Source organism: Coregonus clupeaformis, chromosome 19 (assembly GCF_020615455.1).
Source record: "Coregonus clupeaformis isolate EN_2021a chromosome 19, ASM2061545v1, whole genome shotgun sequence".
Classification (NCBI taxonomy): Eukaryota; Metazoa; Chordata; class Actinopteri; order Salmoniformes; family Salmonidae; genus Coregonus; species Coregonus clupeaformis.
Window position 1 is genome coordinate 17,577,367 of NC_059210.1, and position 21,820 is coordinate 17,599,186.

Here is a 21,820-nt window from a genome sequence, read left to right on the forward strand (position 1 = left end):
GTACTTAAGCATTGACTACATTGAAAGTTTGCCATTTTTTGGCCATTAGGCTACACTTTACAATAGGACTTAACTCTGACTGACTGAAGCATCTATCGGTAGTCTAAACTGTGGCACAAATTGAGGGATTCGTGGGTGGGTGGTCCCAGAGTTAAGAAAGAACTTGGGTTAATACAATGGCACAATTACAATTGACATGTGGACTGACGATTTACAAAATGTGATACTTGTGCCTTACAACTCATTACATAAACGAAGAGTGGATGTTATCTGCCGTTTTGAGTGCAGCTCTTTCTGTTTTTAGAGAGACTCTTGGACTGAAACATTCACACCTCCACTAATTTACGAAAAGATAGTAAATTTGTGCCACAGTTTAGACTACAGATAGATCAGCGTTCTAACTCCCCCTTGTGATAGTGTGGTGCAATGACAGAAGGACGCAATTTACAACAATCTGCCACCATCCAACATCCTATTTCCATTGATCATCCTTGAGATGTTTCTACAACTTGGAGTCGAGGCACAGATCTGAAGAAGGGTACCAAAACATTTCTGCAGCATTGAAGGTCCCCAAGAACACAGTGGCCTCCATCATTATTGAATGGAATAAGTTTGGAACCACCAAGACTCTTCCTAGAGCTGGCCGCCCCGCCCAACTGAGCAATCAGGGGAGAAGGGCCTTGGTCAGGGAGGTGACCAAGAACCTGATGGTCACTCTGACAGAGCGCCAGAGTTCCTCTGTGGAGATGGGAGAACCTTCCAGAAGGACAACCATCTCTGCAGCACTCCACCAGTCAGGCCTTTATGGTAGAGTGGCCAGACGGAAGCCACTCCTCAGTAAAATGCACATGACAGCCCGCTTGGAGTTTCCAATAGACACCTAAAGGTCTCAGATCATGAGAAACATGATTTTCTGGTCTGATGAAACCAAGATTGAACTCTTTGGCCTGAATACCAAGCGTCACGTCTGGAGGAAATCTGGCACCATCCCTACGGTGAAGCAAGGTGGTGGCAGCATCATGCTGTGGGGATGTTTTTCAGCGGCAGGGCCTGGGAGACTAGTCTGGAATGAGGAAAAGATGAACGGAGCAAAGTACAGATAGATCCTTGATGAAAACCTGCTCCAAAGCGCTCATGACCTCAGACTGGTGCGAAGGTTCACCTTCCACCAGGACAAAGCACACAGCCAAGAAAACGCAGGAGTGGCTATGGGAGAAGTCTCTGAATGTCCTTGAGTGGCCCAGCCAGAGTCCGGACTTGAACCCGATCGAACATCTCTGGAGACCATGAAAATAGTTGTGCAGCGACGCTCCCCATCCAACCTGACAGAGCTTAAGAGGATCTTCAGAGAAGAATGGGAGAAACTCCCGAAATACAGGTGTGCAAAGCTTGTAGCGTCATACCCAAAAAGACTTGAGGCTGTAATCACTGCCAAAGGTGCTTCAACAAAGTACTGAGTAAAGGGTCTGAATACTTATGTAAATGTGATATTTCAGTTGTTTATTTGTAAAAAAAAATGCTAAAACTCCTAAAAACCTGTTTTTGCTTTGTCATTATGGGGTATTGTGTGTAGATTGATAAGGGAAAAAAACTATTTAATACATTTTAGAATAAGGCTGTAACGTAACAAAATGTGGAAAAAGGGGTCTGAATACTTTCCGAATGCACTGCCTATCAATTTTGAGATTTTTTGGTATTTTGTTGGTATTTAAAAAAAGTACTTTTCTTTAATGGAAAATTATATTTTCTTTAGTTTATCATACATGGAGTGTACAAAACATTAGGTACACCTTCCTAATATTGAGTTGCACCCCCTTTTGCCCTTAAAACAGCCTCAATTCGTCGGGGCATCGACTCTACAAGGTGTCGAAGCGTTCCACAGGGATGCTGGCCCATGTTGACGCCAATGCTTCCCACAGTTGTGTCAAGTTGGTTGGATGTCTTTTGGGTGGTGGACCATTCTTGATACACACGGGAAACTGTTCAGCGTGAAAAACCCAGCAGTGTTGCAGTTCTTGACACTCAAACTGGTGTGCCTGGCACCTACTGCCATACCTCGTTTAAAGCCACTTAAATATTTTGTCTTGCCCATTCTGAATGGCACACATAAACAATCCATGTCTCAATTGTCTCAAGGTTTAAAAATCCTTCTTTAACCTGTCTCTTCCCCTTAATCTACACTGACTGAAGTGGATTTAAGAAGTGACATCAATAAGGGATCATAGCTTTCACCTGGATTCACCTGGTCAGTATACAGTATGTAATGGAAAGAGCAGGTGTTCCTAATGTTTTGTACACTCAGCGTACTACCATCAACATTTTAATAAATGACTTTAAAATGGACATACATCAATAATCTCAAACGCTCACTACATAAAAATACACATTTAAAAGCCCATTTCATAGAGAATGTTACAAACTGGACTATATTTAGTAACTTACTTTCAAGAGATTGTGATTAGGTCTAAATAGGCGTTTGGCGTTTTATAGTCTACATTCAGTGTACTTGTCTTTAACTGACATTTCCCGAAAGTCAGACTCTTCCAATATGCGAACAAAAAATATTCAGCTTCAGAAGCATCTGCATTCACCTAATTTCGTGTGGTTATCCTTAGATATATTCTACAGACTTGCCCAGAGGGAATTGTTGATATGTTGTAAATTTTTTATTGTAGATAACATTTTATTTTGAAAAATGCGCCACAATTGCATTTTACGTACATTTCTTTAGTATTTTACAGATACAGTGGTGTGAAAAAGTGTTTGCCCCCTTCCTGATTTCTTATTTGTTTGCATGTTTGTCACACTTAAATGTTTCAGATCATCAAACAAATTGTAATATTAGTCAAAGATAACACAAGTAAACACAAAATGCAGTTTTGAAATGAAGGTTGTTATTATTAAGGGAAAACAAAATCCAAACCTACATGGCCCTGTGTGAAAAAGTGTTTGCCCCCCCTCCACCCCCCGTTATAACACAACTCAACTGTGGTTTATCACACCTGAGTTAAATTCCTCTAGCCACACCCAGGTCTGATTACTGCCACACCTGTTCTCAATCAAGGAGTCACTTAAATAGGACCTGCCTGACAAAGTGAAGTAGACCAAAAGATCCTCAAAAGCTAGACATCATGCCGAGATCCAAAGAAATTCAGGAAGAAATGAGAAAGAAAGTAATTGAGATCCATCAGTCTGGAAAAGGTTATGAAGCCATTTCTAAAGCTTTGGGACTCCAGCGAACCACAGTGAGAGCCATTATCCACAAATGGCGAAAACATGGAACAGTGGTGAACCTTCCCAGGAGTGGCCGGCCGACCAAAATTACCCCAAGAGCGCAGCGACGACTCATCCAAGAGGTCACAAAAGACTCCACAACAACATCCAAAGAGCTGAAGGCCTCACTTGCCTCAGTTAAGGTCAGTGTTCATGACTCCACCATAAGAAAGAGACTGGGCAAAAATGGCATGCATGGCAGAGTTCCAAGACGAAAACCACTGCTGAGCAAAAAGGACATTAAGGCTCGTCTCATTTTTGCCAGAAAACATATTGATGATCCCCAAGACCTTTGGGAAAATACTCTGTGGACTGACGAGACAAAAGTTGAACTTTTTGGAAGGTGTGTGTCCCATTAAATCTGGCGTAAAAGTAACACCGCATTTCAGAAAAAGAACATCATACCAACAGTAAAATATGGTGGTGGTAGTGTGATGGTCTGGGCCTGTTTTGCTGCTTCAGGACCTGGAAGACTTGTTGTGATAAATGGAACCATGAATTCTGCTGTCTACCAAAAAATCCTGAAGGAGAATGTCCGGCCATCAGTTCGTGACCTCAAGCTGAAGCGAACTTGGGTTCTGCTGCAGGACAATGATCCAAAACACACCAGCAAGTCCACCTCTCAATGGCTGAAGAAAAACAAAATGAAGACTTTGTGGCCTAGTCAAAGTCCTGACCTGAATCCAATTGAGATGCTGTGTCATGACCTTAAAAAGGCAGTTCATGCTCGAAAACCCTCCAATGTGGCTTAATTACAACAATTCTGCAAAGATGAGTGGGCCAAAATTCCTCCACAGCGCTGTAAAAGACTCATTGCAAGTTATCGCAAACGCTTGATTGCAGTTGTTGCTGCTAAGGGTGGCCCAACAAGTTATTAGGTTGTAGGGGGCAATCACTTTTTCACACAGGGCCATGTGGGTTTGGATTTTGTTTTCCCTTAATAATAACAACCTTCATTTCAAAACTGCATTTTGTGTTTACTTGTGTTATCTTTGAGTAATATTTAAATTTGTTTGATCTGAAACATTTAAGTGTGACAAACATGCAAACAAATAAGAAATCAGGAAAGGGGCAAACACTTTTTCACACCACTGTAGAAAGATGAAAAAAGTATTTATCGACAATCTACTCTGGACAAGTCCGGTCCTGGAGTGTTATTTTAAATGGGCAAAAAAATTGCTTTTCTTTCTAAAACAAGGAAATATCTAAGTGACCCCAAACTTTTGAACGGTTGTGTATATACAAAAAAGTATTATATTTGTGTCTACATTCAACTGGTAAAAGTGGATTGTGATTAAGGGAAAACAATTACACCATGAGGGTTAATTGATTCGCCCCACAGTTTCCTGAGGAAAACAGTCGGAAACAAACAGCCTTATGTTGTCTCAGAGAATCACGTTTGTTTATTTTCCGAGCCTAAAAGTATGGCCCCTACAGAATCTTAGTGTCAGGTGCCAATGTGAGTAAACATAACATTTCAGTAAACCTACTGTAGCTACTTAAATAACACACATTCTAATCGTGCCAATCAGGTTTATAGACCTAGGTATGACCCTCATCAATCTTAGCCTGTGTACCAGACTTGTTTGTGCTGTCGTTCCATTCCTATATTGATAGCACAACAAGTCTGATACCCAGGCTACATCAAATTAGCACTTGGGGAAAGAAACCTACATTATATTAAATTAGGGTTACCTTGAGGAGAAGCTAGCTAGAGATTCTCTGATTGTGTTCTCTGCATACCTCCCACATCCCTTTCCAAATACCAAATTATATTCCATCCCTTTCCAAATACCAAATTATCTTCCTCCCTCTCCACCCCCCTATCTCCTCCCTCTCCATTCCCTCTTCCGTTGACCCAGTTTCTGACTTGCAGCGAAAGGAGGACAGAAAGCACATGGGTCGTTTCTGCTGGTCCTGACAACTCTACCACACAGGTACCATACACACTCCAAAACCTGTGTGTGTTTGAGAGAGAGAAGAGATAGATTTGTGCATGTGTGTGCCCATTATGAGCATGAATGTGTGTGTGTCCACTGCCCATATGAGTGTGTGTGTGTGTGTGTGTGTGTGTGTGTGTGTGTCTGTATATGTCTGTACCAATCAGAAGATAACCTAGTAACCATAATAATTCCATCCTCTCCAGACAGTCCTTTCTCTATCCGTGCGGACCACTGCCTGTCTCCATCCCAGGGATATGTTGTGATTTGGCAGAAGCCTGGCTAGCACCGTTCTGCTCTTGTAAATATGGTTGTAAAGAAGTGATTGCTCCCTGATAAAGCATTCTAAGATACAGTCGCCTAACGTTAAAACTAAGGAGACCAATAGAGCATTCTAATAGGAAATACAGTACAAGTACTAAATACTGTCGAGTCACTACAGAGAGACAGAGACAGCAGATATGCAATTAATATTATTAAACCAAAATTACAGAGAGAGAGACATTATTACAAGATATGCTGCAACGCCGCTAGTTGCCAAATCACTCTGACCTCAATGGCAAGGTAGCCAAGTGGCTTGGCTATTTGGTTTTGGGTGGTTTTGGACTAGGGATAATACCCTTATGTTGACTTTGTACTGCATTCCCTATCCAGGCATCTGTTGGGCTTGGAGGTATGCGTTGGCCTAAAAAACAGCGGTGTCTGCCCACTGGTTTTTATCCTTGCCCTTTTAAATGTATTCACTGATTGAGCTCTGGGAAACCAGGGTTGCGTTCAATAGGGCACGTAACTTGAAACAATTTAAAAACATTTAGTAAAAGAAAGCAACAGAATCTAACCATGTTTGTTTTTCAACACAGCTATAACACGTGAATACCCTCGAGGAACGATTCACTCTTCAATAGCCCACTGAATAACCTGTCATGCACCTGTACTGTTAGTCTGGCGTCTGTAGTACGTAGCGTTGTAACTACATCCATTCATGGCTGCTCCAAACTCAATGTCTAACTGTGGTTGGATGAGAGTTCTGTTCTCCTTCTACTATTTTGCTACACACAGGGAATGCGCACGCACACACGTACACACCTCTGCCGTGGTATACAAAATATAAACACACATACAGTGGAGGTCCAAAAGTATTTGGACAGTGACAATTTTGTTGTTGTTTTGGCTCTGTACTCCATCCAGCACTTTGGATTTCAAATTATACTATTATTTTGTACATAGTCCCCCCATTTTAGGGAACAAAAAGTATTTGGACAAATTCACTTATACAGTGCCTTCGGAAAGTATTCAGACCCCTTGACTTGTTCCACATTTTGTTACGTTACAACCTTATTCTAATTTTTTTTTTATCATCAGCAATCTACACACAATACCCCATAATGACGAAGCAAAAACAGGTTTTTAGAATGTTTTGCAAATTTATTAAAAATAAAAAACCAAAATACCTTATTTACATAAGTATTCAGACCTTTTGCTATAAAACTCGAAATTGAGCTCAGGTGCATCCTGTTTCCATTGATCATCCTTGAGGTGTTTCTACAACTTCATTGGAGTCCACTTGTGGTAAATTTAATTGATTTGGAAATGATTTGGAAAGGCACACACCCGTCTATAGAAAGTCCCACAGTTGATGGTGCATGTCAGAGCAAAAACCAAGCCATGAGGTCAAAGGAATTGTCCATAGAGCTCCGAGATAGGATCGTGTCGAGGCACAGATCTGCAGCATTGAAGGTCCCCAAGAACACAGTGGCCTCAATCATTCTTAAATGGAAGAAGTTTGGAACCACCAATACTTTTCCTAGAGCTGGCCACCCGGCCAAAATGAGCAATCAGAGGAAAAGGGCCTTGGTCAGGAAAGTGACCAAGAACCCGATGCTCACTCTGACAGAACTCTAGAGTTCCTCTGTGGAGATGGGAGAACCTTCCAGAAGGACAACCATCTCTGCAGCACTCCACCAATCAGGATTTATGGTAAAGTAGCCAAACGGAAGCCACTCCTCAGTAAAAGGCACATGACAGCCCGCTTGGGGTTTGCCAAAAGGCACCTAAAGACGCTCAGACCATGAGAAACAAGATTCTCTGGTCTGATGAAACCAAGATTGAACTCTTTGGCCTGAATACCAAGCGTGATGAAAAGTACAGAGAGAGCCCTGATGAAAACCTGCTCCAGAGCACTCAGGACCTCAGACTGGGGCGAAGGTTCACCTTCCAACAGGACAACGACCCTAAGCACACAGCCAAGACAATGCAGGAGTGGCTTCGGAACAAGTCTCTGAATGTCCTTGAGTGGCCCAGCCAGAGCCCGAACTTGAACCCGATCGAACATCTCTGGAGAGACCTGAAAATAGCTCTGCAGCAATGCTCCCCATCCAACCTGACAGCGCTTAAGAGGATCTGCAGAGAAGAATGGGAGAAACTCCCCAAACACAGCTGTGCCAAGCTTGTAGCGTCATACCCAAGAAGACTCCAGGCTGTAATCGCTGCCAAAGGTGCTTCAACAAAGTACTGAGTAAAGGGTCTGAATATTTATGTAAATGTGATATTTCAGTTGTTTATTTGTAATAAATTTGCTAAAATTCCTAAAAACCTGTTTTTGATTTGTCATTATGGGGTATTGTGTGTAGATTGATGAGGAAAAAGTCAAGGGGTCTGAATATTTTCCGAAGCCACTGTATGCATATAACGCATACACACAGATATGACATAGGTGCCACACACACACACACAAACTCACCGTATTGTATACGGAGTAGGCCGCTAGCACATGGAACAGGGCCTGCTGCCTGTGAAGAGAGAAAGAACAACACTTACAATCAGCTCATTGACACCTTTCACACACACTGTACAGTTGCCAGAATGGTAACATAACACTCAAAAAAGGATGAATGAAGACTCAAGTACAATGGCAAGGAACATCTGTGTGTGAAATATGATGTTCTTTGGAACTAAGCTTGTCTTTAACTATAATATGAATCATAATCAAAGCTACTGAAGTGGAGTGTCTGTCTTATTTAAAATGAGAATTTTCTCAAGACTGACCACACCAGGAATGATTACTCATGCATAAACCATCTCCCCCATCCCACCCACGTCCTCCTCCCCCACCCCGTCCCTACATGATCTCCATTAATGAGGATGCATCCCAAATGGCACCCTATTCCCCATTTATAGTGTACTACATAGGGAATAGGGTGCCATTTGGGAAACAGCCTTAGTCCCTCACAGGCAGATCTATAATGAAAACATCCATAAACTAAACTAGAGTGAATAGACTTTGGCAGTGACCGCCAGTCTCTGAACCACAGGGATGCACTCAATCACAGCAGCACTCGAACTATGTACTGAACTTTTTTACATTCCTTCTCTTTTCCTCTAAGTGCTCCTCTCCTGCTAGTATCTACTACTGCCCGACCCTGTGCATCAAATCAATGATAAAGTGTTAAAGGTCAACTGCCCTTGAAAACCAACTTCTCCTTTTGAAAACGGCCTGTGGCATCGATATGAGTCAGAAACATTTATTCTAGTGTCAAAATTGGGTAAATAGGATAATTTTGGTCATAAAGTCTGTCTCGTCCAAAACACTGTTTTGTAAGTGAGTTCGTCACGACTTACTGGAGGGTTGATTATGGATTACTTACATGCCCACTTTTGCCAATGATGCCCAATTGCCCAGAGACAAAACATTGTGATCTGCCCCCAGCTGCCATGTGGACATTTGTTGTCAAGTCTGCATAGGGGTGCAACGCATGTTAAGTTCATGTTTTAAGTATCCGTATATTTCTGTTATTAAGGTGCTATCACTCTGTTATTAGTAAGCCTGTGCGGTAGTCTCCCTGGAGATGGACCTGGCCTGAGTGTGATGGCAACTATGTACTGTGGAAATACAGTGAAGTAAACGTTGTTAAACTGGAACCTAGACGATGTGTCATTTGAGTTAATGATACATCGATGAGTTAACATTGGTAGCAGAGGATGGCTAATAACTACAATGTGCCACCTCGCTTCGACTAGAAAAGGTCATATGAAATTTGGAAAAATGAACTTGGAATCTGGACACGAGTTTCTAATCTGGACGAGAAAAGGCAAGTACTTGCGGTGGTATTATCGCTTGAGGGAAGAGCGAGAGATACAGCACTGGAAATATCTGTTGAAGATTTGAACAAGGATGACATTATGGGAACTTTGATCAGAGCACTGGATTCTGTGTTTCTTAAAGAAGAGAAAGGCCGTGCCTCCGAGGCATATTCAAACTTTGACAGTGTTACTAGAGACATTTCGGTTGCAATGACGGACTACATAATTGATTTCGAACAGAGGTACAATAGGATGCGCAAGTCCGTCATGGTTCTCCCGGATGCAGTGTTAGCTTTCAAATCGCTAGATACTGCCTGTCTGGATGGTAGGGAGAAACAGTTGGCCTTGACTGCTTGTAATGTGCAGACTTTTGCGTCAATGAAGTCGGCACTAAAAAGGGTGCCTCTGTCGCGCCCATAACAGATGGAATGTAAGTGAGTGACGCAGCATATTTTTATTTTATTTTACCTTCATTTAAGTAGGCAAGTCAGTTAAGAACAAATTCTTATTTACAATGACGGCCTACACCGGCCAAACCCGGACGACGCTGGGCCAATTGTGCGCCGCCCTATGGGACTCCCAATCACAGCCGGTTGTAATACAGCCTGGAATCGAACCAGGGGGTCTGCAGTTACGCCTCAAGCACTGAGATGCAGTGCCTTAGACCGCTGCGCCACTCGGGAGCCCTGAGCAGCAGAGAAAAGGCACCAACAAGTCATATTCTCAAGACAACCAGACGAGGGCGCAATTGCCCGGCACAAATCCACTGGACAGGTATGGAAGGAGATCAACATGTGCCATTTGTCAAAGCACTTATTACCACTGGGTTAAAGACTGTCCTCATAACAAAATGTAAACACAGATGGAGCAGTGTAACGTTACACTATTTTCAAAAGAATCTGCTTCTGATACTGAGATCTTTATAGTTGAACCCTTAGGATCTGCTGTGATTGATACTGCATGTACACGCGCAGTGTGTGGTGCAAAATGGCTTGATAGCTATGTCAATGAACTAAATATGAAAGAATTACAAAATATGATTGACACACCAAGCAACAGAGCTTTCAAATTTGGAGAAGGGAGAGTCGTCCCTTCTACCAAGAGAGTCAAGATACCAGCAAAAATTGGGTCAGAATAAGTGTCACATTGAAACAGAGGTGGTCCCTGCAAATATTCCCTTACTATTAAGCAAAGCTTCCCTCAAGAAGGCAGGGGCTGTAGTAGACATAAAGGCAGTGATGTTTAAACAACCAGTGACCCTTGAACTTAATACCTCAGGCCACTATTGTGTAAACATTTTAGACAAAGACATCAAATCAAATTACATTTTATTTGTCACATACACGTGTTTAGCAGATGTTATTGCGGGTGTAGCGAAATGCTTGTGCTTCTAGCTCCGACAGTGCAGTAATATCTAACAATTTCACAACATATACCCAATACACACAAATCTAGTAAGGAATGGAATTTAAGAATATATACATATATGGACAAGCAATGACAGAGCAGCATGGACAAAAAAATACAAAAAATAATGTATGCACTCACTAACTGTAAGTCGCTCTGGATAAGAGCGTCTGCTAAATGACTAAAATGTCAAATGTAAAGTGACTAGTGTTCAATTTCTTAAAGTGGCCAATGATTTCAATAGGCAGTAGCAGCCTCTAATGTGATGGCTACTTAACAGTCTGATGGCTTTGAGATAGAAGCTGTTTTTCATTCTCTCGGTCCCAGCTTTGATGCACCTGTACTGACCTCGCCTTCTGGATGATAGCGGGGTGAACAGGCAGTGGCTAGGGTGGTTGATGTCCTTGATGATCTTTTTGGCCTTCCTATGACATCGGGTGTTGTAGGTGTCTTGGAGGGTTGGTAGTTTGCCCCCGGTAATGCGTTCGGCAGACCGCACCACCCTCTGGAGAGCCCTGCGGTTGCGGGCGGTGCAGTTGCCGTACCAGGCAGTGATACAGCCCGACAGGATGCTCTCAATTGTGCATCTGTAAAAGTTTGTGAGGGTTTTAGGTGCCAAGCCAAATTTCTTCAGCCTCCTGAGGTTGAAGAGGCTCTGTTGCGCCTTCTTCACCACACTGTCTGCGTGGGTGGACCATTTCAGTTTCTCAGTGATGTGTACGCCAAGGAACTTGAAGCTTTCCACCTTCTCCACTGCAGTCCCGTCGATGTGGATAGGGGGGTGCACCCTCTGCTGTTTCCTGAAGTCCACGATCTTCTCCTTTGTTCTGTTGATGTTGAGTGAGAGGTTATTTTCCTGGCACAACACTCCCAGAGCCCTCCAGACCTCCTCCCTGTAGGCTGTCTCGTCATTGTTGGTAATCAAGCCTACTACTGTTGTGTCGTCTGCAAACTTGATGATTGAGTTGGAGGCGTGCTTGGCCACGCAGTCATGGGTGAACAGGGAGTACAGGAGGGGGCTGAGCACGCATCCTTTTGGGGCCCCAGTGTTGAGGATCAGCGAAGTGGAGATGTTGTTTCCTACCTTCACCTCCTGGGGGCGGCCCGTCAGGAAGTCCAGGACCCAGTTGCACCGGGCGGGGTTCAGACCCAGGGCCTCAAGCTTAATGATGAGCTTGGAGGGTACTATGGCGTTGAATGCTGAGCTATAGTCAATGAACAGCATTCTTACATAGGTATTCCTCTTGTCCAGATGGGATAGGGCAGTGTGCAGTGTGATGGCGATTGCATCGTCTGTGGATCTATTGGGGCGGTAAGCAAATTGAAGTGGGTCTAGGGTGACAGGTAAGATAGAGGTGATATGATCCTTGACTAGTCTCTCAAAGCACTTCATGATGACAGAGGTGGAGTGCTACGGGGCGATAGTCATTTAGTTGTTACCTTTGCTTTCTTGGGTACAGGAACAATGGTGGCCATCTTGAAGCATGTGGGAACAGCAGACTGGGAAAGGGAGAGATTGAATATGTCCATAAACACACCAGCCAGCTGGTCTGCGCATGCTCTGAGGACACGGCTAGGGATGCCGTCTGGGCCGGCAGCCTTGCAGGGGTTGACATGCTTCAATGTCTTACTCACGTCGGCCACGGAGAAGGAGAGGCCACAGTGTTATCCTCAAAGCGGGCAAATAAGGTGTTTAGCTTGTCTGGAAGCGAGACGTAGGTGTCGGCGACGTGGCTGGTTTTCCTTTTGTAGTCCGTGATTGTCTGTAGACCCTGCCACATACGTCTCGTGTCTGAGCTGTTGAATTGCGACTCCACTTTGTCTCTATACTGATGTTTTGCCAGTTTAATTGCCTTGCGGAGTGAGTAGCTACACTGTTTGTATTCTGCCATATTCCCAGTCACCTTGCCATGGTTAAATGTGGTGGTTTGCGCTTTCAGTTTTGCGCGAATGCTGCCATCTATCCACGGTTTCTGGTTAGGGTAGGTTTTAATAGTCACAGTTGGCACAACATCACCTATACACTTCCTGATAAACTCAGTCACCGTATCCGTGTATTCGTCAATGTTATTCTCAGAGGTGATTCGAAACATATCCCAGTCCGCGTGATCAAAACATTCTTGAAGCATGGATTCCGATTGGTCAGACCAGTGTTGAATAGTCCTTAGCATGGGTACTTCCTGTTTGAGTTTCTGCTTATAGGAAGAGAGGAGCAAAATGGAGTCGTGGTCAGATTTGCTGAAAGGAGGGCGGGGGAGGGCCTTATAACCATCCCGGAAGTTCGAATAGCAATGGTCGAGTATTTTAGCAGCACGGGTACAACAGTCGATATGTTGATAGAACTTCGGCAGCCTAGTCCTCAAATTTGCTTTGTTAAAATCCCCGGCTACAATAAATGCAGCCTCAGGATATGTGGTTTCCAGTTTGCATAAATTCCAGTGAAGTTCTTTGAGGGCCGTCATGGTATTGGCTTGAGGGGGGATATACACGGCCGTGACTATAACATCACACAGAGGCCATGTAAAAATGAAATTCTAATAGACACAGAGCACATGGAGATTCTGACAGTCACAGAGAATATGACCACAGAGGAAAACCACAAAGTATTGTTAAAACTTCACAAACAGTTTGGACATGCTACAGTTGACAGACTTCAGAAATGACTCAGCAATGATGATGAGAGTATTTCCATTCTACAGCAGATCGTTAACAGTTGTGAGACATGCCAGAAATACAGCAAACCTAAGCCCAGACCAGCTGTTGGTTTGCCACTGGCTTCCAAGTACAATGAAACAGTGGCTGTAGATCTACATGAGCTAGGACCAAGTGTGTGGTACCTTCACACAATCAACCAATTCACATGCTTCAGTGAAGGAAGCATTGTGAATACAAAGAAACCCAGTGAAATAGTCAAGCACTTCATTCATTCCTGGATAAGTGTGCATGGCCCGCCCCAGAAATTGTACAGTGTCAATGGAGGAGAATTCAATAATAATGAAATAAGAGAAATGGCTGAGAAATTCAACATGGAAGTAAAGACAACTGCTGCATACAGTCCATGGCGCAATGGACTTCTGGAGAGACAAACACTCACCGAGATCATGCTGAAAGTGAAGCAAGACAATGGATTTGACTGGAAAACAGCCCTAGATTGGGCTTTGATTGCAAAAAACTCAATGCACAATGTTCAAGGCTACAGCTACTAGTGTTCGGGCAGAACCCTAATCCTGCTCCATTCCCTGTGCCAGTTTCAGTGTCCATATCATTGGATGCGACATCTGGTAGGTTTGTGTCTGTTAATGTGTCCTTTTTGTCATTTTCAGTAGGAGGCCCTAGCCATCAAGTCACAAGGCCGACTTCAAATGCTTTTTTTTTCTCCCCATCATACAATTTCACCTTTATAATAAAGGATCTATCATCGCATTTGCAGACTAATGTAATATAGGCTACTGTGCCTAATGTGATGAGTAGGCTAATAATATAACTCAGTCACTGTAAGGAAAACACAGTTCTGAAAAATGCATGCCTGAGCACATACTGAGTAGGCCTAATCAGGTACGATTCTTCTCCTTTCTTTGCACAGGAAAAATGTGGCCTTTTATAAACACATTTCATGCAATTCTACTACACTTTATATGACTGGAGACATAAGCAAAACATTTAAAAAATACGACAAATTATTAGCCTACTCTGCTGACACTGACAAACAGATCAGTAAAAACGACCACGTCTTGACTGTAACCATCTAAACTAGGCCTACGAAAAGGGGAGACAACTTGTACATCAGCAAACTATGTTGTTCCTACGATTGTATTTTGAAATATTACGATAGGCCTAGGCCTATTTACCTGCTTTTCACTGACCGCTGCAACTCAACTATAAGCTATTTGGTAGGCTATTTGCCACGCACGCTGTCCAAATTGTGAGCTTAAAACAATCCACAGCTAATTTTTTTAAGTAGCCTCTGTGGCCAAATCAGGCTCTCTGTCGTAGTATTTTCAATGATTTTATAGGTTTCTGTACAGGCACGAGTAATTATATAGCTAATTTGGCACATTTAATTCAATTTACTTCAGGGCAAGCTTATCTTCCCCTAGCTTATTGGACACGCCACCGCTGCCGACATCAATCTGAAAGTAAGCTGGCCGCGAGGTTTACAAGGCTGAGTTCAAATGCCAACATCAAATTCAAAGCATCGGTGCACTGCCTAAGCGGCAAAGTAAACTGTCTGGCACTGTCTCTGCTCTATGCAGAGAGAAAGGCGTGCAAGCTGGCAGCTTCTCTCCAAGCGATGCTCTGCATGGTCCTAAATCCAGCCAACCAATACATTAAACAACCATTGTATTTTAATTGGGATTGGAAAGATTTTAGTCACTCGCAACACTCATGTATGACTGCTTAAACATACTTCTATGCTCATTTATGTGTTTCATAAATAAAAAGTCTAAAGAAGGTTTCTTATGGCTCAATAATACTGACGAATGGCGGGATAGTACACTTCTGCTCAGTCCCTCATAGTGACGTCTGCCATTCCATATTGAGGCAAACATGCAACAGCTCTGTGCCATTTTATCATTCCTTGATTCCTTGCATCCTTTTTCTGTGCCCAAGGTTCCTCCCCTCAGACCTCCAATGGGTTTTGAGAAGGATGCGAGTAGAGAGGAAGTGAGGAGTTGAGCTGAGATTAATTGGGACAGAGCTCATGTCATTGTTTTAGGTGGAATCTGATGTTGAATGATACATTTGATCTGTTTGCACATAATTTATATCTTTGTTCTACTTGTGCTCTTTCCTCAGTTGGCTCTGGCTTGATGATTACCCCTGATCTGATGAGACTCCCTATGTGATTTGACTCCTGTATTACTGCCTGTACTCAAAACTTCCAATGCCAAATGTAAATAATTTGACACTGTAATTTGAAAGACAATGGTAGTTCCCAATCAGAAAATTACTATAAAACAAATCTGTTTTCCTCAGTTAATGTGTGTACCATGATGACATGTTCATCTGGTAATCATATTAATTTCAGTTTACATTCTATTATTTGGCACTGGTTATGTACTGTTAATGTAGCAGGTTGTCCCCTTTGTGTCTCCACATAATTCAAAATCCCCATATGCTGTGTATGTGTGCCCTTGGGCTTAATAAATACCCTAAACATTGGATCCTGCCTTAATCTAAATTCCTGCACTCTCTCTTAACTAGCTCACTAGTCCTTCCTTTCTTTCAATATCTCATGCCATTATAATGTGTGTACCCAGATGTTATTCCCAATAATGGAGTCATTACACTGAGTGTACAAAACATTCCATGACATAGACCAGGGGTGTCAAACGTACGGCCCGCGGGCAGGATCAGGCCCGCAAACGGGTTTAATCCGGCCCGCGAGATGATTTTGAATTTAAAAAATATATATATATAATTTTTTGGGGGGAAAGTATAAAAATGCGCTGCAATTTTTCAATAAAATAAACTGCTGTTCCAATTGCGTCCACTGGATGGCGCAATAGCAATTGTGTTAAGCAAGCAAACTGTTTATACCGGGGCAGAGCAAGTAGGTCAAGCACGTGCAGCCAATGAGCTACTTTGTTTTGCCCGCGATATTTATTACGGCTTCTACTTTTAACATTATGTGCTTTGGCACCCTCATTGCCCCAATATGTCTCTGTCAAAAAAGAGAAAAGTGGACGCAGAGTGCAGAGTGTTCCATGAAAAATGGTCATCCTATTTAATCACGGAATTGAATGAGAAAGATGTATGTGTTGCAGTGCTGAAAGAATATAACCTTCGTCGCCACTATGTGAGTCTTCATGCCGACAAATATGACAACTTTCAAGGACAGCGGAGATGAGAGAAGGTGAATGAACTGTTTGCGGGTCTGAAGAAACAGCAGTCTGTGTTTACTCACAGCCGAGACATCAGTGACGCTGCAGTGAAAGCTAGCTACCTCATTGCTAATGAAATCGCAGTGGCTTCAAAACCATTTAGTGAGGGTGAATTTGTAAAAACATGCATGATGAAGGCAGCGGAGATTGTGTGCCCTGAAAAGCGGCAGGCTTTTGCAAATATCAGCCTGACAAGAAACACAGTTGCAGACAGGATTTCCGATCTTTCAGTGGATTTGGACAGCCAGCTGAAGCAAAAAGTAAAGTCATTTATTGCGTTTCGGTTGCAATTGATGAAAGCACGGACATTACAGATGTTGCACAACTGGCCATTTTTTCATCCGCGGAGTTGATGACACATTGACCGTCACCGAGGAGTTCGTGGAGTTGGTGCCGATGACAGATACAACGACAGCAGCTGATATTTTTACCGCACTCGTCGGCGCGCTGGACAGGGTCGGAGTGGACTGGTCCCGCGCTGTCAGCCTGGCTACAGATGGTGCGCCCTCAATGATCGGGAAAAAAGCAGGCGTTGTGACAAAGTTCAGAGAGAAAGTGCAATCTGCAAATGGAGGACGTGATTTTTTGACTTTTCACTGTATTTTGCACCAGGTGGCTTTGTGTTGCAAGTCATTAAAGATGGATAACGTCATGAAGGTGGTCATCCAAACTGTTAATTTCATCCGATCCAGAAGCCTGAATCACCGTCAGTTTGACAGCCTTCTCAGAGAGAAAGACCACATCTATGGCCTGCCATACCACACTGAGGTAAGATGGTTAAGCCGAGGTGCTGTGCTGAAGCGTTTCTTTGATTTACGAGAAGAAATTGAACAGTTCATGGAAGAAAAGGGCAAACCAGTGTTAGAATTTCATTCCGCAGAATGGATGCCGGACCTTGCATTTATGGTGGATGTTACAGAGCACCTGAATAACTTGAACAAACAGCTGCAAGGGCGCAACAAAGTTGTCACGCAGTATTATGACAGCATACGTTCTTTCAAGTTGAAGCTGTCATTGTGGGAGACGCAACTTGCCGGTGGTGATGCAGCTCACTTCCCCTGTCTGAAAAAATGTGTGCGCGACCCAACATGTGGCAGACATGAAGCGGTTCAAAGATAAAATAACGGGACTGTTACGGGAGTTTGAGCAACGCTTTCAGATTTATGTTTATATGTTTTTATGTTGATGTGCTATTGTTTTTAATTGATTTTATTTTATTTGTATATTTAACCTATTCTTGACTCTGTGGTTCTTGCACTTGTTTGGGGAACAGGATTTCATTATTTTTATCTACATTTCTGCCTGAGAAATGACACCCTGATATAGTTCTGTGATCTGTGAAACAGTTCTGTTAATCACTGAGGCATTGTGTGTTTGTGTGTTCTTTTTCTTTAGAATTTTCAAATAAACTTGACGTGTTTTATGATTAATAGTGATGTTGTGCTTGTACTATTTTGGACACACTGTCCTCAGGCTCCAGCTTTATGTTGTATGTTGATCGTATTAAAACAAAGAAAACAATCTGAAGTTGTTGTTTTTAAGTTATATATACCATGATTTTTCCGGTCCGGCCCACTTGGGAATAGATTTTCCTCCATGTGGCCCCTGAGCTAAAATGAGTTTGACACCCCTGACATAGACTAACCAGGTGAATCCAGGTGAAAGCTATGATCCCTTATTGATGTCACTTGTTAAATCCACTTCAATGAGTGTAGATGAAGGGGAGGAGACAGGTTAAAGAAAGAAATGTAAGCCTTGAGACAGACAATTGAGACATGGATTGTATGTGTGTGCCATTCTGAGGGTGAATGGCCAAGACAAAATATTTAAGTGTCTTTGAACGGGGTATGGTAGTAGGTGCCAGGCGTACCGGTTTGTGTCAAGAACTGCAACGCTGCTGGGTTTTTCATGCTCAACAGTTTCCCGTGTTTATCAAGAATGGTCCACCACCCAAAGGACATCCAGCCAACTTGACACCACTTTGGGAAGCATTGGAGTCAACATGGGGCCAGCATCCCCGTGGAATGCTTACGACACCTTGTAGAGTCCATGCCCTGACGAATTGAGGCTGTTCTGAGGGGGATGCTGGCCCATATAGTAACAATACAAGAGCGCCTCCGACAGTTCCCAAGAAATGTTGTAAACAAGCAAAACAGAGCAGCGAACAGACGTCTTTATTGATTAGCATTCGGGATAATGTGTATCATCCAAGTCTTTAATGTTTTCTAGTGTCAACAAATTAAATATCTACTTTCACTGGACATCTTTCTAGGAAAACTATCCGAAATAAACAGCACAACGCGGAAGCTTTAACTATCACTTAGCAACAGCTATGGAGGAGAGAGTGGCGCTCTCGGAACGTTCAACTCTCTCTATATATGGCTCTGGATGAAACTAAGTTAAAAGCTACTTTCGTTTCGAGGTGTTGTAGAACGAGTGTCTTATGAAATACATTCCACACACTGGCTCTTGCTATCTTGCCATAACTGATTTGACAGAGAAATATCAGGTAGATAGGATAGCCAGCTGCAGCTATTACCAAGCTATGCTAGCTAGCTGCTGTAAGCTTGGCTAAACACATAGAACTGAATTAGCTGTTAGCTGATCATCTTGAGATGTTGAGTCTTCATTCTCCCCATAGCGAAGCTAGCTTAGCTTACCTCGCTGTACTCACTACTGTCCTTGTTTGTTGTGATTGAATGGCAAAGACACACCCAAGAAACCACACCCCCAAGACAACTCTTGTTTGCCTTCAGTCATGGGCGCTAGCATTTCTTAATGAGTGTTGATGAAAAACGAGGCCAAATCAGGAAGTGCAGTCGCATGTGTATGTGCGTGTGTATGTAATGCATGTGTGTTTAGAAGGCAGATGTGCCAGACATTCCAGAGGCCTGTGTTCTATTAGCCTGCTGGTTATGTCACAGTGATTCAGGGCTGTGCTGCAGAGGCACAGCGAGAGTAGAGAAGCCACCCCTCAAACAACAAATAGCCATAGCACTTCATCACACACTGCACATCCTCACAACTAGTGCATTTGGTCATAAGTTATCAAACAATGTACTCTTACCCAGAGTTTACAGGTCACGTGTGTAATTTTCTCACATGATATGCACATGTGTGTGTGTGTGTGTAAGGGCGGCAGGATTGGGCAGTCAAACACACACTACAACAAAACACACACTACAACAAACACAAACACACACAGACAGACTAAAGCAAACCAAAACAGGATTGTCTTCCAGTGGTCCTCTGTAGCTCAGCAGGTAGAGCACGGCACTTGTAACGCCAAGGTAGTGGGTTCGATCCCCGGGACCACCCATACACAAAAATGTATGCACGCATGACTAAGTCGCTTTGGATAAAAGCATCTGCTAAATGGCATATTATAAGTTAGACAAAGTTACTTCTCTGCTATTCAAATCTGGAATCAGGACATAAATATATTCTAACAATCATACGGTACAGCTGTTATAGTAACCGTATCAACTGCTTTCATTAAAGATGCAGTAAGTTAAGTCAGAAGCTTTTTTTGTGTGTTTTATTAACCTTCATGGGTGTTGGGCCATTAACCGAATGGTCGCTGGTTCAAATCTCAGAGCCGGCAAGGTGGAAAAATCTGTTGTTCAGCCCTTGAGCAAGGCAGTTAACCCCCAACAACAACTGCTCCCCGGGCGCCGATGACGTGGACTTCGATTAAGGCAGCCGCACCTCTCTGATTCAGAAGGGTTGGGTTAAATGCGGAAGACACATTTCGGTTGAATGCATTCAGTTGTACAACTGACTAGGTATCCCCCTTTCCCTTTCTCTTGAATGCATTTGAGGACTCACACCACAGCACCCTGATCCCACTAATTAAACGCCCACGCGACACTATGTAGTGCATTATGTAGGGAACAGGATGCCATTTGGAACGCACGCAGAGCCAGGAACTTGGGAGCTTTAAATAGCTCAGTATTTCTCTTTCACTATGTCCAGCTGTTGACGAGCAGGGAAGCGGTACTGCAGGCAGGATGTTATATTCTGGTCTGTTTGGATTGGTGGCTTTTAGATTTAACTGGAAATGTAATTCTCAGGGAGAAGTAGCGTAGGACTCAACTCAACCACATATAATGGAGAGTAGGACTGTTTATGGAAAGCCTATATGGTATTTCAGTTGAGCCGGACGAGTCAAAACAAATTGATATGCTGAGATGCAGTGGGGATGACAGAATGTGTGACTGTGTGTACAATTTATGTGTGCCTGGTATGAATGCGAGTGTGTGTGTGTGTGCGCGCGTGTGCGTGTATTAATGTAATGTTTATCTGTGTATGTGTGCATGCATGTATTTTTCTCTGTGTGCAGAACGTGTGTGTGTTTGTTTCCATATGAGTGCCATTTCTTGTGAAGCACTCTGTGACAGGAAGGTTAATAAAACACAGGGAGGAAGAAAATCTTGATTTGGGTTGCTTTAGTCTGTGTGTTTTGTTCTAGTGTGTGTATGTGTGTTTGAGTGCCCAATCCCACACACGCCTGTGTGTGTGTGTGTGTGTGTGTGTGTGTGTGTGTGTGTGTGTGTGTTAGCACGTGTTTGTGCCTGTGTATGTGCCTGTGTATCTATGCCTGTGTGTGTGTGTGTGTGGTGTGTGTTTTAGCATGTGTATGTGCGCCTTCTCACACACTCCAATTTCGCTCCAGTACCGCTCACTTCACGAGCTCAGGGCATGCCCGGTCCAGCATGCATTTGTAGTCTACTGCTATAGCCCCTTGCTTTAGCTACTGTCATGGAGTTCACTAAATATTTTCATAAAGCTAGCTAAGTGTGTCATTGTAGCAAAGTATTTATAAACCAAAAATCGGATCTCTTAAAAGTTTAGTTCATTTTTATCTATACAATAGGCTATCATTGATTTTGGCCAAATAGGCCTGACATATTACCTCTTTAATAATAATAATAATAATAAGCCATTTGTCATTGCGTCATTGCATTTTGGTACACCAGAAATACATTCATTTCCAATGGAATGCTGCGTTTGCCTTGCAGCATTGCGTTGCAGAGGCAGTTACAGTGCGTTCTGTGTGGTGCATACGTTGGATTTCTCGAACGTATGCGTCAAACTGAATGCGCAGACAGCTTAAGACAAATGGTAGCAGAAGATGAATGTTGAACTTTTGTTGCACACATATCCAGATGCTGCTGCGTACCATTTTGTGCAATGACGCTGTCAGTGTGATGAGGGATTAGGGTTACAATTAGG

At 43.0% G+C, this 21,820-nt stretch overlaps 1 protein-coding gene across 1 annotated transcript in view; it reads right to left on the reverse strand.

Annotated features, from left to right (window-relative positions):
• Window positions 1-21,820, reverse strand: part of si:dkeyp-19e1.3 (bromodomain-containing protein 4) — a 124,752-nt gene that overhangs the window by 19,106 nt on the left and 83,826 nt on the right. The window contains exon 8 of the mRNA XM_041837624.1: window positions 7,954-8,002. Within this exon, the coding sequence (XP_041693558.1) occupies window positions 7,954-8,002 (49 nt within the window). The remainder of the gene's footprint in view (window positions 1-7,953; window positions 8,003-21,820) is intronic.